Raw genomic sequence first — 19,702 nt, 5'->3', positions numbered from 1 at the left:
TTAACTTTGTATCTTTCCTTTATAAATTGCAACACCTTTAACATGATATTTTTTTTTTTCTGTTTTCTTAATTAAAGTCACCTTGTTTGACACGCTGAGATATGGTCCACTAGGATTATGAGCAATAATATTATGATTTAGGGTGCTCTTTTTTATTATTATTATTTTAATGATACTTTAGGCTTATAAAACTTAAATCGCAGACTTGGTTAAAGACTAATGAGTAGTACTCGATGCTCTTTCTTTTATTGATGTATTGATCCTATCACTTGTTTTTTTTATATGTATTGATCTTATAAAATCAATTTAAAGCATTTCTTTTATTTTGTCTATTAATAATACTTTTCTTATAACAAACGATTTTTCTTCTAATGCTTATAATGTAAAAAACAAACATATTAATATACATTATAGGACAAAATCCAATTTTCTGGTCTAAGTGAAAGTATATATTAATTTATATAAGCTTAATGATAATCACATTAGTGATATAATGAAATCACACTCATAGAGTTATGAGAGAGACCCTTTGAGAAACCTAGTTAGAAAAAGACAACCTTTATAACAAAAAGCTATTAGGTGATTCTAGACCATTACTTGATACATGATCTTGATCAATCTCTACATGACACATAATCAAATATTATTATTATTTTTTCTTAATTAAATAACTAACATACATGTCAATTAGAAATTTGGCATGACCATAGAAAGATAGTGGTCCGAGACCACCTAATAATCCCTTTCATGTGAGGAGAGTTGCATTATCCGTATGAAAACCCTATTTCCCTTCCATAGAAGTTTTTGATAACCTATAACAGCATATGGACCATTAAAGGAGAGGGTGTAGAAGCAGGAATAGAGTTTTTTCAAGCAACGTCAATCTGGGTTCACAAGAAGAGTGTTAAACACACACAAGTTATTATATTACAAATTTTCCTAACAAACTTTGCAACAAAAGAAATGTGGAATATATTTTATATACAAGAAAGAGTAATTTTTATAATCCTAGTATTCGAGGCTTAATTAGGAGTCCTCCAGAAAGAAGATATTAAGAAGAGGAAATTCTTATTGTTATTGCTTGCATTTCTATTACATGCTTAATTCTTATATAGGCACCAAATGCTAAGCTGATTATTCTTTCCTCAGCAAGTTCTAAGGTGCAATAATAGAATTGATAACAAAATGAATATCCTGGCAGACAAGATATCCCCTCTATCCAACGAGAACCCACCAGCTTAGTGCTTAGGATCAGAATTGGTTATGAAATCTTCCTGCTTGTTTTCCTTTTGGCTCTATGGGTAGTGCTTATCTCTTCCTTGTCTAATTGCAGTCCCCCTGTGCTCTATTCATGTGTGTGCTGCTTCATAACATCATAACATTCCCTGACCCACCAAAAACACCTTGTCCTCAAGGTGTTGGGCTTCAAACCATGGCTTCAAAAGTGGAACCGGGACCCAAATTAAAAAAGGTGAAGGAAAATAGCTCGTGCGCAAATGAAGGTTAGTGTTGCGGAAGCGAAGCCATTTGGCGGCGTCAATACTGGCGTAGAAGGGAAGGAGGAAGGGGTGGTCGAGCTCTTTGTCCCTGACCTTGACAATGAACATGACGGAAGGGGATAAGCAAAGGACAGAGGGGAGGATGCGACGGCTGGGGAACTCCGCACCGATCTGATGGGTGGCGGCCTCGCGACGGCCAGGGGAGGACATCTGGGGCTTGCTGTTATCGGGGTGGTGAACGACAACAATGGTCAGCGGAGCCGACAAGGGTGCGGGGTGTTGCTGCATGAGTGCAAGGCGTGGAGGTGGAATCGGCATAGGCGACGGAGTTGGCATGGGCGGCGGAGTTGGCATGAGTGTGTGTGCGAGGAGTGCCTTCGCAGAGGAAGCAGATAGAGGGTGTTGGCTGATTAATAGGGTATCCATTTTCAGGATAAGAAGGTCTAGTTTGGCAGCCATGGAGGCTTGGGTGATAACGAGATCGACAATGGTGGCCTCGAGGCGGTCCAGGCACTTTGAGGAAAGTTCGTCGTCTGCCATTGGAGCTCTCAATGAAAGCACCAAGCTGTTATGATCCTAGTATTCAAGGCCTAGGAGTCCTCTAGAAAGAAGAGATTAAGGAGAGGAAATTCTTATTGTTATTGCTTGCATTTTGATTACATGCTTGATTCTTATATAGGCACCAAATGCTAAGCTGATTATTCTTTCCTCAGCAGGTCCTAAGGTGCAATAACAGAATTAATAACAGAATGAATATCCTAGCAAACAAGATATCACCCCTATCCAATGAGAACCCGCCAGCTCAGCGCTTAGAATCATAATTGGTTACAAAATCTTCCTGCTTGTTTTCCGTTTGGCTCTATGGGTAGTGCTTGTCTCTTCCTTGTCTAATTGCAATCCCCCTGTGTTGTGTTCCTGTGTGTGCTGCTTCATAACATCATAACATTCCATGGCCCATCAAAAACACCTTCTCCTCAAGGTGCTGGGCTTCAAACCATGGCCTCAAAAGTCGAACCGGGATCCCAAATTAAAATGGGTGAAGGAAAATAGCTCGTGCGCGAATGAAGGTTAGTGTTGCGGAAGTGGAGCCATTTGGCGGTGTCGATAGTGGCGTAGAAGGGGAGGAGGAAGGGGTGGTCGAGCTCCTTGTCCCTGACCTTGGCAATGAACGTGATGGAAGGGGATAAGTAGAGGTCGTAGGGGAGGATGCGGTGGCTGGGGAACTCCGCACCGATCCGATGGGTGGCGGCCAGGGGAGGACGCCTGTGGCTTGCTGGTATCAGGGAGGTGAACGACAACAATGGTAAGCGGAGCTGGCAAGGGTACGAGGTGTTGTTGCATGAGTGTGAGGCGTGGAGGTGGAATCGGCATGGGCGGCGGAGTTGGCATGGGTGCTGGAGTTGACATGGGTGTGTGTGTGAGGAGTGCCTTCGCAGAGGAAGAAGATGAAGGGTGTTGGCTGATTAATTGGGTATCCATTTTCAGGAGAAGGAGATCTAGTTTGCCAGCCATGGAGGCTTGGGCGACAGCGAGATCGACAATGGCGGCCTTGAGGCAGTCTAAGCACTCTGAGGAATGTTCGTCGTCTGCCATTGGAGCTCTCAATGAAAGTACCAAGCTTTTATGATCCTAGTATTCGAGACCTAGGAGTCCTCTGGAAAGAAGAGATTAAGGAGAGGAAATTCTTATTATTATTGCTTGCATTTCTATTACATGCTTGATTCTTATATAGGTACCAAATGCTAGGCTGATTATTCTTTCCTCAGTAGGTCCTAAGGTGCAATAACATAATTGATAACAGAATGAATATCCTGGCAGACAAGATATCCCCCATATCCAATGAGAACTTGCCAGCTCAGCGCTTAGGATCAGAGTTGGTTAAGAATCTTCCTGCTTGTTTTTCGTTTGGCTCTGTGGGTAGTGCTTGTCTCTTCCTTGTCTAATTGCAATCCCCTTGTGTTGTGTTCCTGTGTGTGCTGCTTCATAACATCATAATAGTAATATAATCAAAAGGTCAAGTCAAATCCAAAAACAAACTATAACAAGTAATTAAACTTGGACAAATAGACTTTAAATTTAAAATAAGATATAGATGCATTTAAGTAAGAATCCAAAAAAATAATTAGATTATGCATATTTTCGTCCCTAATTATAAGCATCTAACTTAGTGTTTATTTGATTACAATTAAAAAGAGTAATTTATGTCATCATTAATTTAAATTTAAATAAAAAAAGATAATTCATGTAAAAATTAATTTGTTTACACTTAAAAAAAGTCATCATTAATAATTTGTATCAAAATTAATTTAAGTGAAAACAAAGTTACTTATTTTACAACTAATTTTTCGTGATAAAATACATAACAGAAAATATGTTTCTGTTGTACAAAAAAGGAATGCAAAAAAAAATTACACAACAAGAACATATTTCCATTTTAAATTTTGTACACAAAAACATGTTTTTATTAAATATTTTTTATGCATCCCCGTATTTCCATTGTAGTGCAGGGATGCATACAAAATATTCAACATAAATATGTTTCTGTCTTAGATTTTGCACACAGAAACAAGTTTTGCATTGAATATTTTGTACACACCCATTACATCAGAAATATATTTCTATGTTAGTATAGGGATGAGTACAAAATATTCAACAAAAATGTATTTCTCTTGTGTAATTTGTTTGTACTCCCTGCTCTACAATGGAAACATCCATTGTGGATTTTATACGCAATTATATAACAGAATCATGATTTTGTAAAAATGACATGTTTGGAATAAAAAAAAATGTTAACCTCTTGATAGGGATCAATAGCACAATTCCTTTTTTTCTTGGACACATATGCAGCCCACATAGTGAAGATAAGTTTGGGGTCCATGAGTATTATTTATGGCATTTCTATTTATACCATCAAGTTTACTATAAGTACACTCCATCCCTTTATACCAATTTTACCCTTTATTTGTTTAAGCACCACCTCCCCCCCCCCCCCCCCCCCAAAAAAAATCTGAAAAAAATGCTTAGTAGCCCTAAATCTCTGTAAAAATGCTTAGTACCTGCTTTAAGAAAAGTTTCACCCCCCTCCCCATATTTATTCTTAACTCATTAGTTATATATCTCGGTTAAAAACCAAAAATTAAGCTGTATCTTTGTCTATTATAGACGAAGAAGAGAAGCTCTTGTGTACTTTGTTTATAATTTAGTTATTATACGTATACTTTGTCCATTATTATATTTGGCTAATAAATATTGTATAATAGAATAACATTATGTTATTTAGCTTTTAACTTGTTATTCGTAATATATATATATATATATATATATATATATATATATATATATATATATATATATATATATATATATATATATATATTATTCTTATTTTTAAGTGTTTGTCTTTTGACTTTTATAATTGTTATTTTATTTAATTTGTTAGTTTATTTTTCAATATTATTTTTATTGTTTGTGTTTGTAAAATATCTAAAGTTAAACTTCCTAGCAGCTTTAAGTTTTAAAAATACCTTTAAATCCATTAAAGTTGATTACATATGTAATTTAGATGCAAAATATTCTCTAAAGAATTTCATAGATGCAAAGATTAATCAAGGTTCACTTAAGATTCAATTACATCGTTATGATCAAGCTTGATGTTTTAAAGTATTCTGAATTTTAAGATATTTCAATTTTTTTTTAATTATGTAAAGTATTTCATCTTCAAGAAAATCAACATCTTAGCATTTGGTCGATAGAGTAATTAGTCTTGTCTTAACTCTTTCCATTTCAATGGCTTTTACAAAATCTTTTTCAGACTTGTGAAAACAAAGCTTCACAATAAAATGCAAGATGGGTTTTTGAAGATATTTTGGCTATATATAGCGAAAAGAAATTTACAAAAACATTTACTACAAAAGAAACTATAGAAGAGTTTTATCAAATCAAGAATCAAAGAACATCATAATCTTAATGGTTGAAAAGAACTCTTTCTTGCTTGTATGTGTTTTCTTTGCATCAATAATCGTTATATTTTAACAATACACTAATGATTTTGGGAAGTACTTAGGCATCCCTATTCTTTATAAGAGAATGTCTAAGAACTCCTTTTAATTTATGTTAACTCAGGTGAATCAAAGACTTTCAAATTGGAAGACTCGTCAGCTTTCCTTTGCTGGGCGTCTTACATTAGCCAAGTCAGTGTTGCAGATAATGCCTTCTTATGCCATAAAATCTACCAATCTTCTTATGTCCATCTGTAAGGAGGTGGATAAAAAATGCAGGAGCTTCTTATGGGGAGACATTAATAATCAGAGGAAAATTCACACGGTGGCTTGGAAGATTGTAAGCCTAAGTCTATTGGAGGTTTAGGGATGAGGCTATCTACAGATTTTAACCAAGTGTGATGAAGTGTGGGTGGGAGTTATGAACAAGGAGGAATTATTTATGGGTGAGGATTGTGTGATCCAAGTATCATAGTGGGGAATCAATTATTCCCATTATTGATCAGAATAGGCAGGGATCAAATTCATGGAGGGGCATTTGCAAAAGTTGGGACCATGTGCAAAAGATGTTGTCCTAGAACATTGGTGATGGTGAGTTGGTGAATTTCTGGGATAATTTTTGGATTCCTGGTCTTGGAAATTTAATTGACACTTCTTCTGGGAGCATTCCTCAAGACCTTGTTTCAAAAAAGGTTATAGTAATTTTGTTGGGGAGAATTGTGACTGGAATTTTCAGTTGCTTAACCCCTACCTTCAAGTGTCCGGTTTGGATTCCATTAGAGTTATTCCTCCCCCAAATGTCATGGGAGGGTCTGATACTGTGTGGAGGAAAGGTGCTTCAGATGCCAATTTTTCAATAATATGAAGCACAGACACCTCATCTCTTGCCGTGTCTGGTGTCCGACACGCGTCTGTGTCAATATCCGACATCGACACGACACCCGTACTACGTTCTATATTTTAGACATTGCAGGTGTCCACGTGTCCGTGTCCGTGTCGTGTCCGGTGTCGGTGTCGGTGTCGGTGCTTCATATTGCATCAGCCTATGCTAGTAATACTCATGGTGTCGAGGCTGAAAAGGACCCCTTGTTCGTGGAAATATGGAGTTGGAATAGACCTGAGAGGATTCGAACCTTTCTCTGGAAGCTTGCTGCTAATGACAAATGATGTGAGGCATGCTAGACATTTGACTAATGATGTATCTTATGGGAGGTGTGGGGGAGATATAGAGAATATGGATCATGTTTTCAGATTGTGTCCCATTGCATGCCAGAGTTGTTTGATATCTGTTATTCCCTGCTTCAAAGCACCAAGTTTTTATATTCAAGTTTTATCCTCATGGTTGCTTAAAAATCTGGAAGATGAGTCTGAGGTGGATGGTAGGTGTTGGTCCCTTATTTTTGCAGTAACTTTGGATGTCTTGTGGAAGTGCAGGAATGTTTTTGAGTTCAAAGATGCAATTTCACAACGACATGAAATTATGTTACGAATTCTTGTTCTAGTTGACGCCATTGCCAATAGCGTTCTGTGGGTGGCAAATTTTACCAACATTCGTGCTCCTCTTGCGAACAGAGATGTGGTTCATCCAGAATTGTGGTTTCATCCAGAATGATGGTTTCATCCTCCCTATGGGCAATTTAAGTTGAATCTGCTCGGTGCTTCATCCAGAATTGTGGGCAATTTATATTGGTATCTCTGTTGCTTGGAATAGAGGTTTCAGGAAAATTCTTGTTGAATCTGATTCTATTCTGGCCATTAATTTGTTGCAGAAAAGTTGGGCTCCTCATCACCCTTGTTTCAGTTTAGTCCAAAGCATAAAATCCCTTTTATCATGCGAGTGGAGTTTTCTAGTGGGATCATATTTTACATGAAGTTAACCAAGTTGCTGACAAGTTAGTAAATTATGGGATGTCTCTTAGTAAGAATTTGAGAGTTTATGATATTGCTTTAGCTGTTGAGGCTGATGTATCTTTAAATGTTTTTAGTACTCGTGGGTTTTAATTAATCTTTGTTGGGACGTGTTGCCCCTTCAATTAAAAAAGAAGAAGTTATATTTGCCTTCAATTGATATATGATCTTTTGTTTTTCATTAGTTTAAATTTTAAATGGTTAATGAAGTTCATTATGGTTAATTTTACTTATTATATGATAATTCTTCTCCCCCTAGCACTTTATTCTGGTTCTCTGGAAAGTTATTTGTAGAACATGTTTAAGAAAATACACAGTTTCAAAAACAACTTTTCAAAATAATATATATCAATTTTGGAAAATAATTTTTGGAATTATGTAAATTTTGTCAAAATATATAGTTCTGAAAATTGGTTTCTATAACAATATATATTAATTCCGTAAATAAATTTTGGAACCGTATTTTAACAAAATACACAATTTCAAAAAACTACTTTCTAGAATTAATATATGATATTTTGGAAAGTAATTTTTGTTACTTTCCAGTAATCAAACAAAATTGAATACTAAATATGGGACATACCTACCCTTCAAGAGTTACAATAATCACTAATTGTTAATTGTTTGATGCATGCATATTAAGACGCTAAATATTGAGAGACCGATATTATTTGTTGAGATTTTTTTATTTTTTATTTTTGCTTTTCTGATTTTTTTTAACACGGTGAAAGACCTATTTAGGTCTCCAACGCTCCTAGTGCAACTTGTAAGTAACATTTGACAAATATGGACATTAATAGTTATCATTTAATCATTTTCGTATGTACATATATATTTTTTATACATACCATAGTTATATAAAAAATAATTGATTATTATTTGTTAAAAATATACTTGTATGCTTACTCTATGAGTATGCATAATTTGTTGAATTTTGTTATCTAGTTAAAAAAAAAATCTTTATCTCTGAATTTTGGTAAGAGATATTGATATATCTAGCCTCTTATAAGTTATAATTATTGATATTGGAATTTTTGATTTGGCGCCTTTTGGCTCATGAAACATTTAGTAAGTCGAAGGGAACTATTATTCTCGTTGTTAAACCTTGTTTTTGCCACTACCAACCTTGAAAATTCCTCTTTTGCCCAATCATCAAATCCCTTCACCCCCTTCTCTTCTCCTCAGATCCAAAACTGTCTCCCCGCCCCTAGTCCAAATCCAAAACATAGTGGTTTTGTCCAAGGGGCAATTTGGAAATATAGCTAAAACACACCCACATGGGCATTGTCAATAACAAAAGTGACAGTGCCAATAGAAATCCCCTAATAGTGTGTTTGGATTGAGCAATTCAATAGGAGAATTTATTTTTTTAAGAAATTTAAAATAATTTGTGATAAAATAGCTTGTTTGGATATAATATTTGAAAGAAGATTTAATTTTTGGTATTTTTATGAATTATTTTGATTGATTAAAACAATGAGATTTCAAATTCTCTCAACAAAATATAGAATTTAAAATTCTTTTTTTGAGATGCTTATTCTAATTCACGTTCTTATTTATGACTCTTTCTCGCTCAACAATCGCAACTATGGGTGTGACCAAAGTTTTTATGGCCGACATCGACATAAATTATTTTTCACTGACATTGGCCGAGATTTTTTCGGTCAGAATTTTTTTGTATGATGTTAACCAAAGCTATTTTTGTTGATATCGGCTAAGATTTTTTTTAGATGATGTTGGTTAGGGTTATTTTCTCACTGACGTCAATCATGGAAATTTTTTGCTGACGTCGGCCAAGGATTTTTTTGGCCATTGTCATCCAAGTTTTTTCGGTTGATGTTGACCAATGATTTTTTTTGCCGACATTGGCTAGATTTTTTCTACTGATATCGGTCATGACTAATTTTTGAATAGACACCTGCTAGGATTTTTCAACCGACGTCAACTATGTTTTTTCGCCAACAATAGCCAAAGCTATTTTTTAGCCAACATCGACTAGGGTTATTTTTCAGCCGATGTAAGCTAAGGTGTTTTGACTAATGTCAACTAGATTTTCTTAGCCGACATCGATTAGGATTTTTTTACTGACATCGACTAGGGTTTTTTGGTTGACATTAGCCAGAGCTATTCCTTAACCACATTAGTTAGGTTTTTTGGTTGATGTTGGCTAGGGTTTTTTCTGCTAACACCAGCTAGGTATTTTTAACCGACATCAGGTATGACTATTTTTAGTCGATATCGACTAGTTTCTTACAGTCAACATCCACTAGAGTTTTTTTGGTCGACATCGGTCAGAGCGATTTTTTAGCCAACATTAGCCAAGGCTATTTTATAGTCGATGTTGGGTAGGTTTTTTGTTCGACATTGATCAGGGCTATTTTTTAGCCAACTTCGACTATGGATTTTTTGGTCAACATTGACTAAGCTATTTTTTAGTCGATATTGGGTAGATTTTTTTGTCAACGTATGCTAGGATTTTTTAGATCGACGTTGGATAAAAATAGCCTTGGTCAATGTCGTTTGAAAAGACCCTAGCCAGTGTCGGCCAGACAAATCCTAGCCGACGTTGGTAAAAAAAATCTAGCCAACATCGGCTAAAAAATAGACTCAACCAACGTTAGCCGAAAAATAGTCTCGGCTGACGTCAGCTGAAAAATATTCTCGGCATACTTTGACAAAAAAAAATTATTTGATGTCGACCGAAAAATAGCCTTGATTGATGTTGGTTTAAAAACATCACTGATTGTGGTCAGATAAAACAACCCTAGTTAAAATTATCAATATTTTGTATTTTTAAATTATTAAAAATTGAAAAATATTTTTTAATTAATATTTCAAAATTAGATTGTGTTTGTTTCCTACAAAGTTTAGTATTCAAATTTCATCTATTTAAAATAGAAAATTAAAATTTTGCATATGGAGGAAATTGAATTGTCCTATCCAAACAAAGAATTTAAAATTAAAGAAATTTGGATTGATTTATCCAAAAAAACATTTGAAAAATGAAAGAAATTAAAATCAAATCAATTCAAATTCTAAGCATTTTATATTCTCTCAGAATTTTGAAATTTGTAATCCAAACACGAAAATCTGGCTTTGGGTTTTACGCGGGGAAGCCATTGCTAATATAATTCCAATAGAGCAACTATTGACAGCCGCTTTATTGCTATTTAAACCCCCATTTCATTTAAAGGACAATCATATTTTTTTTTTATATTTAGTTCACATTACCTCCAACGTAAACATGATTCTTTGATGAAAATTAACACGGCGGAAACTTGTTTCATTTAATTTTTTTTAAAAAAAACTTAACAATAACTTGTTTCTACTGTGTATTTTGAATTCACGCCTCTTACTAACACAGCGAAAATAATTTAAAACCCGTTGGAATTAAAAAGATTAGAATTGTTTGATTATAATGCACTGATAAATAATTTTACAACCTAAAATTTTAAAAAACAATGTGAAAATTATTATACAATTCTTAATATTATATTACATCTCTCTTAAAAATGTTATCTTTTAAGCCCAAAATTCCTACGCACGGTCCTATAGTGCAATAGCATTTTATCCTGTGCATTCGAGATGTAAATTGATACTATGAATTTTTTCATTTATTACTAAAGTTAATCATATGGCTCTTTTGTTATTTTTAAAGATTCGGTTGTCTCATTTTTAAAAGAAAATGGTATTATTTTTAGTCTCCCTGAAATTATTGAGATTCAAAACCCGTTGTAAATTAAAGGGATTTGCTCAGATAAATAAGATGTGAGTGTTATAAATCTTTTGTATATTTTTGTTTTTATCGATAAGAAAAAAGTCTCCTAAAACAATTACATTAATTTTGTTTATAAATGACAGAGACATGCCCTTTATGTGACTTTGTAATCCATGTTTGATATCAGGCATTCTTTGGACTTTGTGGTTGTTGAAAACAAATTAAAGCCATAAAATACCTAAAATATCTATATGATGATGAGGGACATATGCATTAAAATTTAAATAATTCATGTAAACATACACGACCTTATATATATATAGATCGAGAGAGAGGAATAATATTCAATAAAGAAAAATGGTAACGAATAAATGCTATTCATGACAAGATATTACCATTGTAAGCACACAATATTAATACTAGATGATGGTTGTGAAGGTCACAACAAGTATACTAGTGGTACAAGTAATATAATGTTAAATACTCTCAAGAATTGTGGTTTAATCTCAATTCAACCAAATTTACTTGTGTTTAGAAATTAAAGAAGGATTAAAAAATTCTTGAAGTTTTTCGAATTAAATAACGAAAAAAAAACAATTAAGAAATATTTAAGAGTTTTATGAGTAATAGTAATTTGGTATCAGAATCTCCGGTGATTTTCCCCATGTAATTTCCCTATAAGCCTGTTCTTATTGGGCAATTTTCCTTCAATTTTTTTAAATTAATTAAACCCTGACTCCTTAAAGATGAAACGCTTTGTTCCTAACTTTGCACCCTAGTCCTTTTTGGCGAACAAGCTTAGTCACAAGAATTAAGAACAAGAAATTAATGTGAAGGCATACAATCTATCTTCCAATCCTCAGGTTCAAGAATTATATGGTTGTTAAAATGGAATAATTTAAACCCTTTTTTTCCAATTGTAAAGTTCGAATTTAAAATCAATTTCTCTAGGTCTGATGCATAAAAAAGTAATAAGCATAAAATTAACAACTAAATTGTTATTAATCACAGGTACAGAGGGAAAAACAAATTACAAAGGATTCAAATCATGGTTCATCCTAACCTAACCAAAAGGGGATTAGAAACTCATAGTGCCCAAAATAAAATAAGGATAAAAGTACAAGAATAGAAATGCCATGCAACCTTAAGAAACCACACTTGAATCCTTAAGTACCACACAGTCAAAGATGAATCTCCAAGCTCTCCCTTTCTTTCTGTCCTTGGAATTATAGTTAAAGAATGCCTCTTAGATAGGTTTTTCTCTTTTCAAATTGGTTTGGAACCAAACCCCCTTATTTTTTGCGCAATAGGCCCATAAAATTGCCTTAACTACTCGTTCACATTGAGTGTGGCACATTCATACTGAGCATGAACGCACTATTTCTCCTCCGTGTTGACTGTCGTATGCTCACACTCAGCATGGGTGCAATGCTTCTCTTCCATGCTGAGCATGGTTCACGCTAAGCATGAGGGATCCACTTGTGTTCCTTATGTGACTTCTCCATCTTCATGCTTTTGGTATGGTATGCCCATGCTTTCCAATCAACTTGGTACTTTGTATTTCAATGTCGTTCTAGTTAGGAATAGACATGACAATAAAAATTGAATCAGTGGATACTGGTCTTATCCTACCCTGACTTTGATGAGAAAAACATATTCTTATAATATGGATTCTTTGTTAATTTTTATAAACATTATTTGAATTAAAATATAATTAATAATTTAATTTATGATTTATTTAAAATATATGAACAAATAAATTTTAAAAAAATGTGAGATGGATTTCCCGTAGACATTGTTATGAAAATTAATCCGATCATTAACCTCATTGAGATACTAGATTACTGGATCAAAGATTCAATTGGTGGATCACTTATTAATCAAGTTGACTTGGTATATATATTAAATTTTTAAAAAATATATACAATATACTAAGCATAATATGATCATTTCAAACTTTTATGTTTTAAAATTAAATTTATTGTCATGATCAAACTATAAAATATTATATAGTCATTTATTATTATAAATTACTACTATTTTATTGAGTATTATTAAATTACTAAGAAAACTCTAATTTTTCAGGACTAAATATTAAGTTATTGAATCATATCATGATAATAATTAGTTATTATATATTGTTACCAAAATAAAAAATATTATAAGAACATATTATATATTATTCAAATAATTAACTATTAATAATTTAACATGATATAAGAACTAAAAAAAATCAATTGGATCAAACCAAACCAATTCAGTCAAGTCACTAGATTTGACCAAATCCGATCAGGTCAATTCGGACCAACATGAATCAAATGCATTTTCGATTCTTCACCTTAACTGAACCGTCCAAGACATTAAATCTTGGTCGGACCGTTCCATCTTTTGTAACCATCCCATAAGTTTCTCTGAATCCAATAAAACCAATAAGGATGAAATTGAATTTTATTTTTTTGTCCCTGCCTTTTATAAATCTGAACATGTCCCATCTTTTATGGAAATAAAGATGGGGAGACTCAAATCCTATTGTCATGTCTACTTATAAGCTTCAACCTTTCCTACTTACAGGTCATCAACCTTCTCCTACTCACTTTTGTACCTATAACATAAAAGAATGCAATTTTTTTTCAAATATCATCCTACTCTAATTGAATGAATTAATTTATTATTGTATCTTTTTTCAATTAAAATTCCTTTGAATTAATGCCAAAACCATGTAAAATGTCTCTAAAAATCTTTAATTTATTATTATTGATTGTGTGTATCGTTTTCTTTTCTTTTGTATTCCCATTTATATGATCAAATTAAAGGGTTTTTTTTCTTGAATATTTATTATAACATTATAAATAATACATATATATATATATATATATATATATATATATATATATATATATATATATATGTACTCATTTAATATGCAATTGAAAAACATTTTTTTTAAAAATAAATAGATTATTCAAAAGCTAATTTAAAGTCCAACATATTAGCTACAGTTAATCATCAAATTTTAAATTTAAAATAATATATAAAATCGTTAGCTGGGAAGAAAATATCGTTTTAGCCTAAAGATAAAAAAGAAAAAAGTAGTTCACTAAATTTCCAATGATAATTCATTAGACATCAATTATTGTCACGGCGGTCGTCAAGCTTTATTTGTCATTTTTTATTTTTCCTCACATATTCTCTCACTCATCAACATATATGTATAGCATAATGATTTTGTTTAGCACATAAGGATCAGATAGAAAGTGAAGAGGCAGTGTAAGAGTATAGTCAACTTAATACAAATGATATGATTACTCATAATTACAAGTTTATACTTTTACTCACTAAGGCTAACTAATTATCATCATCGTCTCTTGGTAATGTAGAGAGAGATGGATGTCCTTTCAGTCGTGAGAACAAGCTAGGGTAAAGGGGATACAAAGCAGAAAAAAAAGGTACTAATGAGGCAGACAATAAAGCAAGCCCGTGATAGTAATAATAATGATAAGAAAAATAAATAAAGTGAAGGGCATGCATGCATGCATGCCATAACCTTATTAATTAAGCTAGTATGACCACAAGGATTGCCCCATGTTGGCCTGATCAACGACCATGTCCATGCTAAAAAGGGACTTGGTTTGTGAAGACAAGAGCCTGCTTGAGTGGTACAAGTTCTCTGATGATGCATTGGAGGCTTCAGGAAGCACTGAGGGTTGTTGTTGTTGATCTGATAGTGGTGAGAATTGGCGCATTCTCATGTGTACAACCTCTGCTTGTGCCAGTGCCAATTGGGTTTGGAGCACATCAACTTGTTGTTGAAGAGAGGATATGGCTCCCACACATCCATACACAGGGTCCCTCACCCTGGCTTTGGCTTCATATACCATTGAACTAACCGCATCACTTCTTTGGTGTTCAGGTAATTCCTGTCAATTTTGATTAAAAAAAAAATAAAAACATCACCCATAAGAACAATATAATTATATAGAGAAATGTTATTTGTATAACAAATGTACAACCCAGACAAAAAAGTGAGAAACATAAGATGTAATAAATGATATGATGGAAAAAAAATAGACACAAAATGATATTATATAAATTGTTATATGAATTATTGAATGAATAACTCATCTCAATTATATAGTTCGAAATATCATATTACATGACATTTGATAGTTAAGTGGTGTCAAAGTGACTTTTAGGGTAATGATTGTTTGCTCATAGAGTGGTTCAACCATTCAGCAAACGAAAAAATAAAAGAAAATGTTTTATATGTGGCTAGCATAAATGTGTCCCCATGTAAATGTTATAGAATTAAAGGGAAAGAAAACCTTTACGTTCCGAAACAGATCATATCACTTGGAAAAAAATAAAACTGAGCTTCCACGGGAGGCCATACGCTAGCGAATTTTTGACCAAGTTGCATAGACTATCTTTTTGAATTTGTAGTGATCGAGGGCTATGATGTAAATTTAATAAGGGGTTGTTTGGATATAAACTGATCCTATGCTTAGTCAAAAAGGGGATGATATGTATGGTGCACGTTGATGTTAGTTACTTTAGAGGGGAAAAGAAAAATAATATTAAACAGTTGACTATAGAGAGACAATATTATGTATAGCAGTTTCAGAATCATAATACTTTGAAATACAATATACATCTCAACAAGCCATTGAAATCTTGATTCTATTATATGGCAACCGAAAAGGCAACCCTTCAATTGTTTTTCTTGGCCGCAGTATGCTTGAATTAGGGCAATTAAAGGGTAATAGTATTTTGGCTTAAATATTATGCAATAAACAAATGGATATTCAAAGTTAATTAACGATACATTCTTGTGGTCATGCTTAATGGATTCTAATTTTGTTGTATCATTAAAGAAACACCAAGATGATATTTATGTCCATGCTTGGAACCAACTATGATTATTATTTTGCTAGTAAGCCAATATGTCATCAAGGTATCATGCTTACTAAATAATTAACTTCTTAAATATTAATTTATTCACGGGTTGAAACATCTTTATCTGGGGAATCAACATCACTTTTGGACACATTACTAATGTGTCTCTATCAATGTAACCCTGATTTTAAAGACAAAAGGAAAAGTTGAGCATACTAGAACTTTCTTTTTTCCGGAATTATCATTGCCCAAGGAGTCCAAGACTAAAAGCCAAGCCCAAGCAGTGGTCATAAAGAGAGATGTTGAACAAATTGGAATACATATAACCACCATGTAATGATGAGATTAACATCTTTTTTACTTTAACCTCTTCACACTGAGTATGGCTTCAAGTGGTAAAGCTAATTTATATACATATGATCCTTTGGTCTTTTTATATGCACTAAGGAATCATATGGGGTATTACTAGTACAGTAGTACCTTACTTTAACAAAGAATGAGAATTATATACAGTTGATTAAAAAGTGCCGACCGTAGGGCCTGCCTCAACTGTAATTAACCACTATAACGGAAGTAAATATGGGAGAAACAAAAGAAAGATATCATTTTCACTTTTCTTGGACAACTACTTTCAATTTAAGAAACAGAATGATAGCTCAAAATAGATTAATATGCTAGTAATTAAAAAGAAAGGATAATTAAAAACTCAATAGTTTTCACCAAAAGAATAAAGATAATATTAATATGCTAGTAATTAAAAGACTCAGGACCTGCTAAATCAGATGCTTGTAACAACCTCTTCAATTAAGGAAATAAGGAACATGTGGAGAGGAGAGGGTAACTAATTTACTTTTAGAAGTTGTTAGTATATATGGTTTCAATGTCTTGACAATAGCAGTTAAAATAAGATTACTTGGACCCTAGAGCTAGTTTCAGTTCTCAAAGCGAAATTAATTATATGCCAAGTTGTTAGACATAAAATCAATCACTTTCCTTCACCTAATTAATAACTAAAAAGTATAAATATATATAATTGGTTCATCGTGAGTTTAAAGTTTGTTCTTTGTTTCTCTCACTCTTCTAAGAGGCGGTTTCATAACCATCAAAACTAATCTAAATTTGTTTAAGATAAACTAGTCATGTAAATTCAAGTTATTTTTTGATTAATTTAAATTTAACTGAGTCTTTTGAAAATCGGTCATTTTGAACTATTTTTTAACTAATCTATTTTTAAATTTATTTAAAATAAAAAAACACGGTATGCTTGTTAGAACTATGATATGAATGAATGATCTCTACAATTTCTTTAAGAGGTAAATAGTATATACAATTATATATTGCCGAAGTATATACAATTCAACCCCTAAATCTAATTGAAGGATAAAGAATTGAAAAATGAAAAACAACGAGGATTTTTTTTGGTCAGCAAAAATAATATATATTATTTATAAAAGGTACCAACAGTATCCAGAAAGTGTACAAACGAGGATATGAATTGAAAAAAGAACGAGGATATGAATTGAAAAAATAATTACCAAAAACACGTTGTGTATAAAAGCTAAACTATGACACTTAGATATCTAATTTTCAAAAGAAATACTTACGTAAAGAATCAATATATATAAGTTGAGGGGACCAATCTATCAATTGTCCATACTTTACACTCAAATACTTAGGTAAATAAATATGTAGATAGGAAATTGAACATTTTTTATATGCTGTTATTATTTCATTTGAGTATGTAGAGATCTACCAGACACAGATAAATGCCATGACTCTTGAGCTCGGATGTAGATTAGTGTGTTTCGATTGATAGTAAGAATCCTTAGTAAAACCAATACAAGAACAATTATTTGTTGCTTCAGAAAATTACAGTGAGTTGGACTCACCGTATTAGCAAACATGCACTCAGGTTCCTCTGGTTTCCTATATATATATATATTTGGACTTTGTGGATTAACCCTTTACTTGGTTGATTAGGTATAGGTGGCTGTACGTGTAGCACTGTTAATTATACCTTTTATTCCCAAAAACACTAGCACTTCTTTGTGTTCTATTTTAAATATGTTTTTATTCATAATAAATATTTAATTAATTTATTTATTTTTTAATAAATTTTTGTTTTGTGTTAAATTTTTAATAAAGTAATATTTTTATTTTTTATTTTTGATATTTTGTTTTAATCTCTAATAAATTAATAAATTAGTCAATTTGGTTTTAGTATGTATTAATAATAAATGAAAAATATTTATTATGGAACAAATATAAAATTTACTAATTTATTAGAGGTTAAAAATAGGTGTCAAAGACTAAAAATAAAATTATTATTTTATCAGAGACTTATCACAAAATAAGATTTATTATAAAACAAATAAAAAATCGAATATTTATTAGGGATCAAAAATATATTTAAGTCTCTTGTTTTAAATAGACAAAATATTATTATTAATAATAAAAAGGCTAAGCAACTTGGCAAAAGATATGCCAAGGTGTTGTCATCATCATAGGAGTGCTCTATGTCACTAATAAATTCATTTAGCTTATCATAAGAAAAAAAATTCTTATAAAAAAGAAAAAAAAATGTTAAAATATAGTTTGAGCATAAATTAGTAACATCCATTTTGGTTTTATTTTTTCAACCATTTCTTAAAATATATTATGATTCTCCCATAGATATATATTCATGGCTTTAAACTGTGGCTACAACTGTGTTACCATTAGCAATATAAAAGAAAATTAGGGATAAACGTGACTTAATGCAGCCGCTAGTATATATGATTGCAAACCGTAATTTAAAAAAAAAAAAAAACCATGGATATATTTGTCAAATGCACAGCATATATAATTCTGCTTAGCATTCAATGTATAGCAAAAGTTGAATGGGTCCTAAAATAGCATTCCACAACAAAATATTTTCATGAAAACGACAGAGATTTCATGCGAGGATACGATGATAGAGATAGGAGAGGTGCATAAGAGCTTGTACCTTTAACATTTTGTTTACATTGCTAGCCCCGAAAACCTTGTGAACACTATCAAACTTCTGGGGTTCATCAGCTGGAAAATAAGGAGCAAACGCGCAATCTGGCGTGCATCTCCTTCGAAGAAGCTTGCACGCCGCACATGGCGACATGGTACCTTGTTTTCTACCACTCTCCTTCATGTTCTTCCTAGTGCAAGAACAAGGCAATGTGCTAAGAGCTATTAGGTTAATTTCCTTAACCCTAGAAAAAAACTAGTGGAGGGTTCTTAACAATGTGAAATAGGGAGCAAAAAGAAGGCTTAAAATGAAGAAAGAAAACAAGAGAGGAGTTGAGAGAGGAGAAGCTGGAGATGATGTTATATAGAGATGTTATGTGACAGCAAATCTTTTGTGGGCTCCACAAAAGAAGAGGCTATAGATTGTGCTGGACAAAATCAACTATGTTGATAAGATCGAGTCCCCACCTTGAAAAATATATTTTGTGTCACTATTTTATTTTATTCTTTTTCTACGCGCGCACTCGTTAGCTTTGTTGGCTTCACCATTTGAAAGTTCTTCGTTGATTTGAGAGGGTTCGGTTCCGAACAAGCCATCCACCTTCCTTTCTGTTTGCAGACAAAAATTAGCGGGAATTGTAATTTTAATTGGGTTGTTATTCTCTTCACAGTCAAGTACATTGGTCAGTGTTTCTCATTGGCCTTGT

At 32.6% G+C, this 19,702-nt stretch overlaps 1 protein-coding gene across 1 annotated transcript; it reads right to left on the bottom strand.

The window, feature by feature from the left end:
- Positions 1-14,397: 14,397 nt before the first annotated feature.
- On the bottom strand, positions 14,398-19,330 carry LOC100790989 (LOB domain-containing protein 4-like). Its single transcript, NM_001254434.2, is given in 2 exon segments — positions 14,398-15,040; positions 19,003-19,330. Coding segments are annotated over 2 exon segments (537 nt in total). The 5' UTR covers positions 19,180-19,330; the 3' UTR covers positions 14,398-14,680.
- Between the last annotated feature and the right edge of the window lie 372 nt (positions 19,331-19,702).

The sequence above is a fragment of the Glycine max genome, chromosome 15 (assembly GCF_000004515.6).
Source record: "Glycine max cultivar Williams 82 chromosome 15, Glycine_max_v4.0, whole genome shotgun sequence".
Classification (NCBI taxonomy): domain Eukaryota; kingdom Viridiplantae; phylum Streptophyta; class Magnoliopsida; order Fabales; family Fabaceae; genus Glycine; species Glycine max.
This window is presented reverse-complemented; position numbering and strand designations above follow the sequence as displayed.